Source organism: Caretta caretta, chromosome 3, assembly GCF_965140235.1.
Source record: "Caretta caretta isolate rCarCar2 chromosome 3, rCarCar1.hap1, whole genome shotgun sequence".
Classification (NCBI taxonomy): Eukaryota; Metazoa; Chordata; order Testudines; family Cheloniidae; genus Caretta; species Caretta caretta.
Genome location: NC_134208.1, coordinates 206004290 through 206018626, shown reverse-complemented (window position 1 = coordinate 206018626; position 14337 = coordinate 206004290). Strand labels below are relative to the sequence as shown.

Genomic DNA, 14337 nt, shown 5'->3' with positions numbered 1-14337 from the left:
TACAAGCTGGTACAAATCCATTAACTTCAAACACAGAGCTACCCATTCCCGTCAGTAGTAAATGTCACTCTGAGTAAAGAAGCCATGTAAGTAAAGACTCAGGGGAATAGTAATGGATAAACATATGAAAGAAAAAAAGCTCAATCACATAAGGACACTATAAAAGGATAAAGGTCTTGATAGCTTTTCCTTCATAGATCATTCATGAAGAAGGCTGCTTAGCTGAAACTGTTGCTAAATTTCAGTCGCAGTTTCCAGCACATTGTTAAAATAACCCCCCTTTGTTCTATTTGCAGTTTCCAAACTGTGCTCCAATCTGAGGAAGATACAGCTTCCTCTTTTTATTTTCAGTTTTACCTAGAACTGTTTTTCACTCCCTCTTTTCACAGAGATCACTACAGCTTTGTTTTGAAACTTACTGGAACCCTGCCTATGTTTTATTTCTAGTAACTAACGGTATGTCTTCACTACTGATGCCAAAGCGCTGCCATGGCAGCGCTTTAACCTGGCTATGTAGTCGCGGCACCAGCGCTGGGAGAGAGCTCTCCCCGTGCTGTAAAAAACCCACCCCCATGAGGGGAGCAGCTAACAGCGCTGGGAGCCGCTCACTGTCTACACTGCCACTTTACAGTGCTGAAACTTGCATTGCTCAGGGGGGTGTTCTTTCACACCCCGAGTGAGAAAGTTTCAGCGCCGTAAAGTGGCAGTGTAGACAAGGCCTGAGACATGGAACAAATAATACTTGCATCATCATGAAAACCAAGGATTATTAGAAATGTTTCTCAATGGGGTTAAATTTCTGACCCCATGATTGGTGAAAATTGTTCTTAAGACTGAGAAACAAGTAAATGACTAAAAATAATACATAAACCCAGATTCTCCTTTGTGCCCAGGGCAAAGATGTGCCAGAAGAGAAGTCACCTGGTGGAGGGTGATGGTGGCATCATCATGGAAGGACAGTTTTAAATTCTGGTAGGGTTCTATGGAAGCCTCACAAGTGGAGACTGCCTATAACAAGCACTGAGGCCCCCATTCAGCATGGTACTTATGTGTATGCCTTAACTTTAAGCATATGAGTATTCTAATTGACTTCAGTGGGACTACTCACTTGCTTATGGCAAGTTAGGCATATATTTTTAAGTACCTTATTTAATCAAAGCCTTACTCTGCACATTGCCCAACCCCTCCAGGGCCAGCCTCACTCAAGTGAAGGTCTGCCCAGATGGCTTAGGAACCCTCAGCAGAGTGGGGGTTGTAGGCAGCTTGCACTGTTATTCCTTTGACCCTGGTTGACTTTTTTTTTTTTTTTTTTTTTGCTGCCTACAGTCTAGAGCCGGGTTTCATCGATGCAAAGTGAATCTGGCCCATACAGTATAGCAAATGACTCCCATAATACATGACTTACTATATGTGCTTTCTTTTATTGCAAATTCCTTGAGGCGAGATCCAAACTCATTGGGTAGACGGAGAGATAGGACTTTCTTCTGCATTCTTGTGGATTTCCTAACCAGAAAGATCTATCGAGGGGGGGGGGGAAAATAAGATTTTAGAAATCTTTATTATAGATGCTTTTCATAGATTTTAAGGCCAGAAGGGACCATTAAAATAATCTAATCTGACCTCCTCCATAACACAGGCCAGAGAGCTTTCCCAAAATTCCTAGAGCAGATCTTTTACAAAAACATCCAATCTTGATGTAAAAATGGTCAGTGATGGAGCATCCACCATGACCTTTAGTAAATTGTTCCATGGTTAATTACTCTCACCATTAAAAATTTATACCTCGGTTCCAGTCTACATTTATCTAGCTTCAACTTCCAGCCATGTGATCATGTTATATCTTTCTCTACAAGATTGAAGAGCCCATTATTAAATATTTGTTCCCCATATAGATACAAGGAGCTCCGTCTATTTAGCTCATCACTACAGGCATGTTTTCTAATCCTTTAATGATTCTTGTGGCTCTTCTCTGAACCCTCTCCCATTTATCAACATCCTTCTTGAATTGTGGGTATCTGGATACAGTATTCCACAAGTGGTCACACCAGTGACAAAAACAGAGGTAAAATAACTTGTTCACTCCTACTTGAGATTCCCCCATTTATGCTCCTCGGGATTGCATTAGTTCTTTCTGGCCACAGAGTCACACTAAGAGCTCATGTTCATCTGATTATCCACACACCGCATCTGTCAGAGTCACTGCTTCCCAGGATACAGCCCCCCATCCTGTAAGTGTGGCCTACATCTTTGTTCCCAGTGGTCTACATTTACATTCAGCTGTATTAAAACGCATATTGTTTGCTTATCTCCAGTTTATTAAGTGATCTAGCTTGCTCTCCATTACTAACCTGTCTTCTTAAATCCAGTAATTTATGGTGGAATTAAACTACAGAAATCTTTTAGAAAGATCCCACTTTCATTTTAAAAGACAAAATGACAGAGTCTCCACTATATCCATCTGTATGCTGCTTCAATGGCTAAATTACCCTCACTATTAAAAAAAGGTGAGCTTTATTTCTAGTTTGAATTTCTCTAGCTTCAACTTCCAGGGTTATACATTTTGAAACACAACACAAATATCTGAGGATGTAAACCGCTATAATCAAGAATGCAAATTTCAATCCCCCAAAATATGTTTAATAAAATGTAAATTTTGATTTGATTACAGGGATAATAGAGCTGAAAAAGTAAAATCTGGGATATTCAAAGGAATTTAAGTGAGTTAAGGTGCCCAATTCCCACTGAAATTCACTTCAGTTGAAGGTTTGCTTTTTTAAATGGCTTTATAAGCACTTTTCTGGTCCCCTCCCAATGTTTATAAGGGGCTTTTCATCAAGAAAGAAACTAACTTTGGTCCCAGTCTTGCAGGCTGCTTTTCACATATTTGAGGAATAATCCATATAAGTCAACAGGGCTCCACATGGACAGTGAAGTCCACCCACATGGAGCTCATTGAAGGACTGGAGCCTAACTGCAGAGGGGAAACAATGACAGTGACTGTACACAAATGCTGTCACTGGCACAAAGTAAACAAAAGGAGGAAAAAATGGTTTTCTACTAATTGCTTTCAGCTTAGGCACACTATTACTCATAATAATGGAAGATCAACATTTTCAGACAGAAATGAGCTATTTAAATTGATGATGGCCCTTTTAGGCCCGAAGCCAAGTGTGATGTGCTGACAGAAACAGATTTTGGTTTGCACTTGTAAGCCTAGCAGGTCAGATTCTTTCCTGCACAGAGATCTGCTGAGGGTACGAGAAAGAAGGGTACCATAAGAGAGCCAGATAAGGCTCCCCGAATTAACATGCTGCATCTAATCCAGCTCCGGCACAGGCTAGAGAGATCTGGAGTCTCAGAGTCCCCAAGGCTCGTACACCAGCCAAGAACTAATGGAGTGCAGTTGCACCTCACGCTGCCCACTCCCACCTCTGACAAGTCCCCTGTGCCAGGACGTGGGGTGCACCTAGAGAAGAAACTGGCTACTCCAGCTTTACACTAGCCCAGAGCTCCCTCACCTTGGGAGAATTTTTAGCTGGGCCCAGGGTCCAGCCCAGCAAATCTAATAATAGTGTGACCCACTGGTCAGTGTGCTTTACAGGTCCCTCCTCTGTGCGTGATCCATAGAGAACATGAGTCATCTACAGCCCCAGCTAGAGAGGCAGGGCTCTGTAGCTATATCAGCTCATGTTTTTGGCCCTAGTTCAATCCACAAAGCGTCAGCCAAGATGGTGGCTATCACATAAGGGGGATGACTCATCCCAGACTTGAACTGCTGTGGCTTTAAGGGATGAGCTTCCTTTTATGCATGCAATGCACTGGTGAGTGTGTGCTACATTAGGAAGAGATACTTTAAATAAATTGAAAAGGAGTACTTGTGGCACCTTAGAGACTAACCAATTTATTTGAGCATAAGTTTTCGTGAGCTACAGCTCACTTCACTGGATGCATAAAGTGGAAAATGCAGTGAGGATGTTTTATACACACAGACCATGAAAAAATGGGTGTGTATCACTTCAAAAGGTTTCCTTCATTATCATACATATTGTAAGGAGAGTGATCACTTTAGATAAGCTATTACCAGCAGGAGAGTGGGGTGGGGGGGAGAGAAAACCTTTTGAAGTGATAAACACCCATTTTTTCATGGTTTGTGTGTATAAAACATCCTCACTGCATTTTCCACTTTATGCATCCGATGAAGTGAGCTGTAGCTCACAAAAGCTTATGCTCAAATAAATTGGTTAGTCTCTAAGGTGCCACAAGTACTCCTTTTCTTTTTGCGAATACAGACTAACACGGCTGCTACTCTGAAACCTTTAAATAAATTAAAACATTTTGAAGATTTGTCTCTTACTCCAGGAGGCTGGGACTGCAGAATTTCCACTGCTTCAGCATCATTCAGGCCAAGCTGTAGCCACACAGGATGGGTGTGGAGAAGTTTATCCAGTATGCTGAGTTTATTGGAAAGACTGTCATAGCCAGAGTCCCGGGGACAGCCTTTTAAGTCCTTTTTCTCAGGACAGACATTATCCATGTCCTTTACCGGGCTATGAGGAAGAGAATTAAACAACAATTAAAATGTAGGCAGGTACATTACTCAAAGAACAAACAATTCTACAAACAGGGAATTCTCTTAAATAACAACACTGTGGGTATCCCCCTTACTAGGTATTTCTTCTGTTGAGATTTCACATCACTAGTATCATATCACAAATTCTCTTCAAGAGCAAGTTAGAGTACATTACTGTGAGGTGGACAATAGCCTTTTGAAGTCCAGCAATTAACTACAAAGAGATACTATACACACCTATATGCATGCCTGTCTATATTAATTAAGTAGGGTATCAATTTTAATATCCATTCCTCTCTTATGTTCATGTTAAGAGAGTTTGTTTTATTATTATTCAGATATTTTTATTCCCATCTGGATCCCAAAAGTTAGCACCTACAGAAACCTTGCCCCACTCAAGATCATTCAAAATGCTGCTCAGTGCTCTTACCATGGCACTCCCCTCTTTGCACCACTCAATTGGCACTCCCTTTTCCTCCACACGATACACCTGCTTCTTCTCTTTGCTGTTAAGGCTCTTCATGGCTTAGGCTCCCCCTAACTAGCCACTCTACTAATCTATCACAACACTGACTGCCACTTTTGCTCCACCAGTGCTCCGGTCACTCAGCTTCTCCTTCAAACACCTCTATGCCTTCTCCCTTGATGACCCCTGTGCATGGGAGAAACCCCTCCAAAAAAATTCAAACGATCCTCCTTAAGACTCACCTTGACTATGATGCCTACAATATGTTGCCAGCTGACCACAATGAGCTGTGACTATCACTTACAGTGCAAAACTGGCTTGTTTCACCAATCCCTCATCCTCCCATTTACCCATCTGTTGTGTTCTATCATAATCAAAGACTGTACGCTCTTTGGGGCAGAGACTACTTTTGTCCTTCCTGTGTGAACAGCACCAAGCACAATGGGACTCTGATCCTGACCAGGGCCTGTAGGTACTAAAGGAATGCAAACAAACATGGCCTGCATTTTAAACCCACTTTCTTCCAGCTTCTCTATCAGACATTTTACTGTATGTCAAAGTGAGGCCTTTCATCACTACCTTTTTTAAAATGTCCTTGCCTCGCAATTGAAAATAAACAGATAAACAGACGTATAAAGTTTAAAGTGCTTTGGTTTTGACACTTAATTCTTCCCAAGTGGGGAAAGAAGGCAGAAGCTGTCCCTAAAAGGGGAACTTGGCAAGCTAATCTGAGTTAAATTTATTTTGTGGCAGGGTAGCAAGTTATTAAAATACTTGTTTAACTGAATAATAACAACACGCGCTAGGGCTGCTGATACTACATACTAAAAACATGCGCTTGCAAAGAAACTAAATGAACCCAGCACTGTATGGTTGTTTTATTCAAATTTTCTTCTTCAATTCCAAACTTTTGAACACGCAGTATGGCTTGCGCATGAATGTCTGCAGTCCTCCCTTATTTCCCAACTAAAGAACATCCTGTGTTGTTCGAAACAATTACAGAACTGTTACTTTGGCAACTGATCTCCTGATGCAAAAACTAGAGCAGGCACAGGAAAACTCTGAGCACAAGTGCTGTATGCCCTAAAGATCAAGAGCAGAGATGTTGTCCCTCCTAATGAAAGAACGTGGCTCTCTGTCCTACCAGTCACACCAGACTACATTGTGCCTTTACAATCTGCCCTGAGTAAGAAAGGCTGGCATGTAGCTCCGCCACCCCAGGAACAGACCAGGGACCAAATTGTAGGTCACATTTCCTCCATGCTCCCTGCTTGTTCTGAAGGGGGAGTAAGTTGCTTCACCCCTTTTCATGGATCAGCTCATTCTCCACTATGCACCCAGCCAGCCATTCTAGTCAGAATAGGAGGGGCAGAGCCATGCCCCACACCCCATTGCTTCCCCACTCCCTGACTACTTGCTCACAGCCAGGACAGCTGGACAAACAGTCCCAGTTCTCCCCACTATGGTCAAAGTCTCAGAAGGAAAATTGGGGGAAGGGGGGCACGCCTTACTCACTCTTATTCCATGGCTAAGTAAGAGCTGCAACAGTCATTAAAATTTTATATGACCACGATGTGTCCAATCACCACCTGCCTGGCTTGCATTTCCCCATTCCCCTACCCTCCATCTCTGCTTGTTACATTAGAATACAAGCTTTAAGTAGAGACAGTACCTTTTATATTTGCAAAACACCTAGGCTGCTGTTGGTGCTGCCAGAAACAAATGATAAGTTATAACCAGTTAGAGATTTTTTACTTCTGCAATCACAGTCATGTTTTCTGAAGCTGTAACTCAAACAGTCTAACACATTTTCTACAGAAACTTTCTGCTTTTGCCTTCAGAGCAAGTTAGCAGTACTCAAGCCAAATGAATTTTCCAAGCCAGAGAGTTTTTTTTTTTGGTGGGGGGGGGGGCGGCTAAAGAAGATCTTTTTAATAGAATCGGCTGCAAACTTAACCACGTCAAGACTATTGCCTTTTGCCTACTCAGGCGATGGAGACAGAGGGAGTAAGTTTTACTCATGTAAGAACATCAATGTTAACTGTAAGAGAAGCAGCATTACTGGCATCAGCAATGCACTGCTTGCTTAAATAACGATATTTAAAGAATGCCAAGGGATAACGTACGTGTATATGTGTCCTAGCTCCCCACTATTTACCAGTGGATTAAAAGCAACTCAGATCTTAATGCTTCCAAACACACAGTCATACACGCCCTTTATGCTATATGTAAGAAGATTAACCTTGACACCTACTTATTTAAGCCAGAGAGTGTTTATCAGAAGGTCTATCCACACAAACCATTCCACATGCCAGGTACAGGAAGAAACATAGTACAGGTGTCCACACCTCCGTAACCTAGATACACAAAATTAAATTGCAGAAGCTCCTTGCAGCTGTGTGTGTTGGCCTCTCACATAGAGACAAAGGATTATGGACACATCAGTGTAATGTGTCTTTCCACCCCTACCAAATGCTCTCTGATTCACATGAACTAATGCTTTAGAGCAGGATCAGCAGTGGCTCATCTTAGCAACCCCACACAAGTTGACTCGGAACAAATTGCCCTTTTTAAATATATAATATTCCCATTCCCTACAGGTTTTCTTCATAGTAGATGGAAGGAAGAGACACCAGTCATGCGTGAACTAAAATTCCAGGAATACCAGTTGGCAAATGATTATATAACCTGCAAATCATTTATGCACAGCTAATTTAATAGACACCAGGGGACAAATCCAGCCAGCCATTTACACCACTAGAAGGGCACTTTTACACCACCATAGTGTAAATGAGAATCAAGCCCTTAGTCTTTGCATTTTCTTTAAGAAATGGTCCACAAACCAAAGGAATAAGGACTATTCCAGCGAGAAGGGGGTTACAGATATACAATCGAAACTGGAGAAGTGCTGAAAAACTCCTTGGGATCTTGTTATGTATTGTTTCTTTGAAAACAACAAAAAGAAAAGGAGTACTTGTGGCACCTTAGAGACAAGTCCTCCTTTTCTTTTTGCGAATACAGACTAACACGGCTGTTACTCTGAAACCTTTGAAAACAACAGTACCTTAACACTGAACAATAGAAAGTTAGAAGGGTATTTGATTGAGATAGTAGATACTAAAAAGTTGATACAACTTACATTGTGCAATAGCAGAAGAAGTTTAAAATGCATTTCATTTTACTATTTAATGACTCTCCCGGTGTTTTATCAGGATATCTTCTGTTGATATTCAAGACGAGTGGCAAGTAAGCCAGAAAACCAAAGCAAACATATCTGCATGGAAGTTCTGTAGGTTTGAGATAAAACTGTTATAGATTCTGGTATGTTTTGCACTGATTATGTTCAAATCCCCCGAGAAAGATTTATATTCTCCCTAGGTTTCAGCGTAACTCACATGGGGACTAAAGAAAACCAGTCATTTTGCCTAGTTTGTTTATGTTCATGAAACCCCACAATTATGTGGGAAATACTTGGAAGGTAAGAGCTGAAATGAATAATTAGCTGTATCTTAACTACAATTAACTCAAGGTAATAAGTCCACAGCGCAGGTTGAAACTTGTAATCAGTATGATCTACTGCCTGTAAACAGAGGGCTGGAATGAGTGTCCACATCCATGCGCACACTTCTGCCACCTAACACATCTGTTTCCCCTCGGATTGTCAGCTATAGTGGCTTTTTCATCAGTTTCTCAATCCCCTCTTGATCTCTTGCTTTGACCCTGTAACCTGTACTCCTGACTCTGTTTTTTTTCATTCTTAGTCCCCTATAATCAGTTCATTTCGGGCCTCAGCTGGCCCTTCTTTACCTGAAGGAGCAGGCCTTTAGTTGCTTTTGCTATCTCTACCCATCATTGCTTAAGTTCAGATGACTTGCTCAAGGCATTATCAATACAGACCACCTCCATATACAGTATTTCTCTTTGTTAGTCCAGGAAGTGATACAAAAAAAACCGAAACCGATATAACAGGATTTTGTTGTGCTTAACAGCCATGTCCATTCTGGGCTTTGGAATCAAAACTACAGTTCTTCGGCAGTGAAGCCAAGAAAGCCCCACTGAAGCCCTCACCAAAACTGCAGAAACTGAAATCAACCAGTGTTGATTTTAAAACACCTGTAGTTAGAAATCTAATATGAAATCAGTGATATCTAAGAAAAAGATACCTTTTCAGGAGAGGGCACAAAAGAATAGCTGTTCTCTTATACAAATGGGGGATTATAGAATCTTTAAAGGTTTTTGCCCATTCCTAGGCCAAGTCTCTTCTTAATTCCTGCAAGCTTTACTGTGATAGTTTATCCCTTCCCGAGAGAAAATTATCTTCTCAGAGCAAAAGGGCAGGATAGACACACCCCAAAACACAGGAGATCTGGCTAGTCTGCTGTTCATATAACAATGAGTTTAACCCACAAAGGTTAGGAAATTCAAAGCTGAGTCCTTATTGTTTCCCGGGACTGTTGCAAACAGGATGATGGGTCTGATTCCCATTTACACGAAGGCCCCTATATACCACCCAGGAAGCAGAAAAGAACCTTAAAGTGATCTTTAAATTTAATCTATGCTCACTGTAAAGTCTGTTGTAATAACTGGGCCTACAAATTTACCTTAATTGTGAGCTCAACTATAAAAAGTAGGGCTGTCAATTAATCGCTTATGCCAGATATGCGAAATATTCATATGCCCCTTCATGCTTCAGCCACCATTCCAGAGGACATGCTTCCATGCTGATAATGCTCGTTAAAAAAAATGCATCCATTAAATTTGTGACTGTACTCCTTGGGGGGAGAACTGTATGTCTCCTGCTCCGTTTTACCCGCTTTCTGCATATATTTCATGTTATAGCAGTCTTAGATGATGACCCAGCACATGTTCGTTTTAAGAACACTTTCACAGCAAATTTGACAAAATGCAAAGAAGGTACCTGTGTGAGATTTCTAAAAATAGCTACAGCACTCGACCCAAGGTTTAAGAATCTGAAGTGCCATCCAAAATCAGAGAGACGAGGTGTGGAGCATGCTTTTAGAAGTCTTAAAAGAGCAAAAACAACAAGGAGTCCAGTGGCACCTTAAAGACTAAGAGATTTATTTAATCATAAGCTTTCGTGGGTAAAAACCCCACTTCTTCATGTTGCATCTGAAGAAGTGGGGTTTTTACCCACGAAAGCTTATGCTCAAATAAATCTGTTAATCTTTAAGGTGCCACCGGACTTCTTGTTGTTTTTGTCGATACAGACTAACACGGCTACCCCCTGATACTTAAAAGAGCAACACTGATGTGGATACTATAGAACCCAAACCACCAAAAAAGAAAATCAATCTTCTGCTGGTGGCATCTGACTCAGATGATGAAAATGAACATGTGTCAGCCCACATTGCTTTGGATCATTATCAAGCAGAACCCATCATCAGCATGGAAGCATGTCCTCTGGAATGGTGGTTGAAGCAGGAAGGGACATATGAAACTTTAGCGCATCTGGCACGTAAATATCTTGCAACGCCGGCAACAAGAGTGCCATGCGAACGCCTGTGCTCACTTTCAGGTGACATTGTAAACAAGAAGCGGGCAGCATTATCTCCTGCAAATTGTAACCAACCTTGTTTGTTTGACTGATTGGCTGACCAAGAAGAGGGACTGAGTGGACTTGTAGGCACTAAAGTTTTACATTGTTTTATTTTTGAATGCAGTTTTTTTTGTACATAATTCTACATTTGTAAGTTCAGCATTTATGAGTAACAGATCGCAGCGCAGGGATGTGAAAGGGCCATTACTGACTGCACATATTTCAGAGACATGAATTATGCTGCTGTAGTTGTAGCAGCAATAACTGAGCTGCTGCCCCTTGCTGGAGTCTAAGGTCTTGTGTAAAGGCATATCCACACCACTCTGCAATTCAGACTTTGGGGGTGTGAACAGCAGTGTGCACTAAAGGGCTGTGCTGTAACTCCCCTGTGTGGACCCTGCAGGTGTGAACGAAAAGGTTCCTTCTTTGCATTTATGTAGTTCTGTTTGAAGAGGACTGTTAAGGAGAACTAGGAACCTTTCAGTTCATGCCTGCATCGTCCACATGGGGGAGTTCTAGCAAAGCACTTTGGTGCTCACTGCTGTTCACACCCCAGTAGTCCAAACTAGTAGGCAGTTTAGATGTGTCCTAAGTCTAAGGCCTTGTCTAAGGATTTGCTCCAATGACAGCTATCAGTGTAGCTACACTGGTCCACCCTGGAGTGTAAACAGATAGAGTAATTGTTTGCAGACTGTCCGACTATACTAGGGACTGTGCTGGTGCAGCTCGGATGACTGTCATTATAGCAAAGCCGCAGCCAAGACAAGCCCTGAGAGGATGGTGGAGCTTTCCCTCTTCATGCACACAAAACACATCGAGTCTTTTCCCTGCTCTGTAACTTCAGGTATGTCTTCACTGCAGAGCGAACTCAGTGCTCAGCACCTGGGTCTGAGCAGCAGGTTAGCCTAGCCCAGGTGTGAGCAAGCACACTGCAAATTCCTACCCAAGTTACTGTGTTCTCACAGGTGCTGTTCTCACCAGTGTGTTACTGGAACGTCTGTGGGCATATCCCATGGCTCTCCACGCTGCAATAAGCTGATCCACTCAATCATTTTTTCAGTAAACTGAGGGAGAACCTGTCTGTCCTTCTGGGAACAAGGGGGAACTCTGGGAAGGCACTGGAAGACTAGCAACCTGAGTGGTTTAGCTTGTGTCCTCAGCAATGTAGCCAGGTTACCAGCCCCAAGGTAGCGCTGTAGCCTACAGCTCCAGACAGGCCAGCCAGCCCACGTTCAAGACACCACCTCAACTGGTTTCCAGGCCACTTTTACTTTGTCTCCACTCCTCAGATACTAGGATGATGGGTATCATGGTCTCTAGACAGACAGACAAACAGAGGCCCTGTGTCTCGAATCTGACTCTGGGGTCCTCACACCTCCCTGACAGCGCAGCTTAATGAAGACTTGCTGCCAGCTCTTCCTTTAGTCATCAGAACCTCTGAGTCCCAGCTCCTCAAGGAAACTTCACTAGAGTGGAAGGGCTGCACAGCAGTCAAGGCAGCAACTAGCTGCATAACTTTCCAGTGTAGCGTATGACAGCAAGTTCCTCATACAACAGCGGTGATGTGCATTCTCCCAGCCTGTTTCTCTCCCACCTACAGGGGTCAGGGCAAGGTTGGGGGAGGAAGGAGGGGAGAGGGAACGGAGCTGCAGACATGGTTGTTTCCTCTCCTCCACTCAGGAAGGGGTAGCTCTGTGATGAATCTTCTCCATGCTGCTATGATTGGAAGGAAATGAATGGGTCACTGATTTAAAAAAAAAAAAAAAGCCATCTCTGCCAGATGACATTAATATGAACAATATACCTTAGAATACTACACCATGAAAACTATTTAAATACGATATTAATTGGCCGGGAGAAATGTAAAACACAGACATAAGGGACATAAGGCTGCAAGTCTCACTTAATCAGTTAAAAAACAAAACAATACAACTACATGAGACTCCATTCGAAAGAGGCAGGGCCAAATTCTGGTCTTATCAGGACAATAGCCGGGGGGTGGGGGAGGACACGGACAGACAGAATAGCAGCATCAAACAGAAGCCCCCTGAGCTATCCTGTAGGCACAAAGCAGGATGGCTCAGAAAGCATGGAGAGCAATGGGCTTTGCGGCGCTCCTTACTGCTACCCCAAAAAGTATGCCCTTCCCCCTCACGCCAGCTGATGAAGGGAGTCAACTCACAGAAGGTGGGGCAACACTAGCTACACTCCCCAAGATGCTGATTACATCTCTTTAAGATTTCTTTGTGCCACACAACTGCTGAAATGAATGGAATGGGGGAGGGATAGCTCCGTGGTTTGAGCATTGGCCTGCTAAACCCAGGGTTGTGAGTTCAATCCTTGAGGGGTCCATTTGGGATCTGGGGCAAAAATTGGGGATTGGTCCTGCTTTCATAGAATCATAGAATATAAGGGTTGGAAGGGACCCCAGAAGGTCATCTAGTCCAACCCCCTGCTCAAAGCAGGACCAATTCCCAGTTAAATCATCCCAGCCAGGGCTTTGAGCAGTGGGGGTTGGATTAGATGACCTCCTGAGGTCCCTTCCAACCCTGATAGTCTGTGACTATGACTCACAGGAAGCTGAAACGTCACAATCTGAACGTTTCCTTGGAGCTGGTTTTAGAACACAACTACAGGTACTTGCAGCTGCTACAATTCTAAAATACTGGAGATTTGAAAAGCGGTTAAGATGATTTAAACCGTTTTTAAAAGGAAACCACACACACAGACCTCTACTGGCTCACAATTTGTATATTAAATTTTCTCTGGATTCAAATTCAAGTATCAAGTTATAGATGCCTGAATGAGCATCTGCAATGAAAATAGCAACTAAGCCCTAGCTACAGAGATATGAATAGGTACTGCAACAAGAAGTCATTTCACTGCCTTATAAAAGATCAGGTGAGTAAGGTTATATCTTTTATTGGTCCAATAAAAGAAACTGCCTCACCCACCTTGTCTCTCTAATAGCCTGGGGCCCACATAGCTACAACAAGGCTGCATATTATAAAAGATCAGTTACTTAGAAACCTGCGTATTTACTCAATACACTCAAAGGTCTGAATCTGTTACTTTCCTTTCACAACTAATATTTCAACTTTTAGGAGGAATAAAAATCCCCTAAAATTCAACATAATGAATTGTCAAACATTTCTCCTATCAGTACTGCTAAAAAGACATTAAAAAAGATAAAACCAAAGAGGTATGGCCCTAATATTTACCGTACACTATCTATTTCCCTAGCTTGACAACAGAAAGCAATAGATTTAGATTAACAGTTATAATAACCCACACCTGCACTCGGTGTTTCATTTTAAAAAAAGAGTCAGAACTTTATTTGTACTGTAACATCTTTCTTAGCCTTCCCAAAATTCATCAGTCTACTGTTCTTACATTTAAAGATGGTCTTAATTAAACTAACTTCACACATATCTCACAAATACTTTAATGAGGGTCACATTATAGCAGTCGATACTTCACTATACTAACCATTTCACCAGGTGTTACTGTATGAAAGTTCCATTGAATCTTCACGAAGTTGACTGGAGCAATGAATATTTCTAGAACACTTTACAACGTAAAAGTTAGATTCATTTCCACAACCAGTAGTAATAATGTTAGCAGTTTCTGTGTTTAAAAGTGTATCTCCTTCCTAGGTTTCTGTTGTTTGTTATGAGGAACTGGGAGTGCATAAAGTTCAACTGCTTCTAAAAGAAATTAAAACAAATACACATACAACATAAT

General features: G+C 42.1%; 1 protein-coding gene across 8 annotated transcripts in view; it reads right to left on the bottom strand.

The window, feature by feature from the left end:
- The window catches only part of RIN2 (Ras and Rab interactor 2), a 141508-nt gene that overhangs the window by 34083 nt on the left and 93088 nt on the right, over nt 1-14337 (bottom strand). For 5 of the 8 annotated variants that reach the window (XM_048842450.2, XM_048842448.2, XM_048842447.2 and 2 more), the window contains 2 exons: nt 4355-4547; nt 1406-1517 (listed from right to left, as the gene is read on the bottom strand). In XM_048842450.2, the coding sequence (XP_048698407.1) occupies nt 1406-1517; nt 4355-4547 (305 nt within the window). Of the gene's footprint in view, nt 1-1405; nt 1518-4354; nt 4548-8175; nt 8324-14082; nt 14289-14337 lie in introns of those variants that run through there. The other 3 variants (XM_048842446.2, XM_048842454.2, XM_048842453.2) reach the window with 2 other exon arrangements.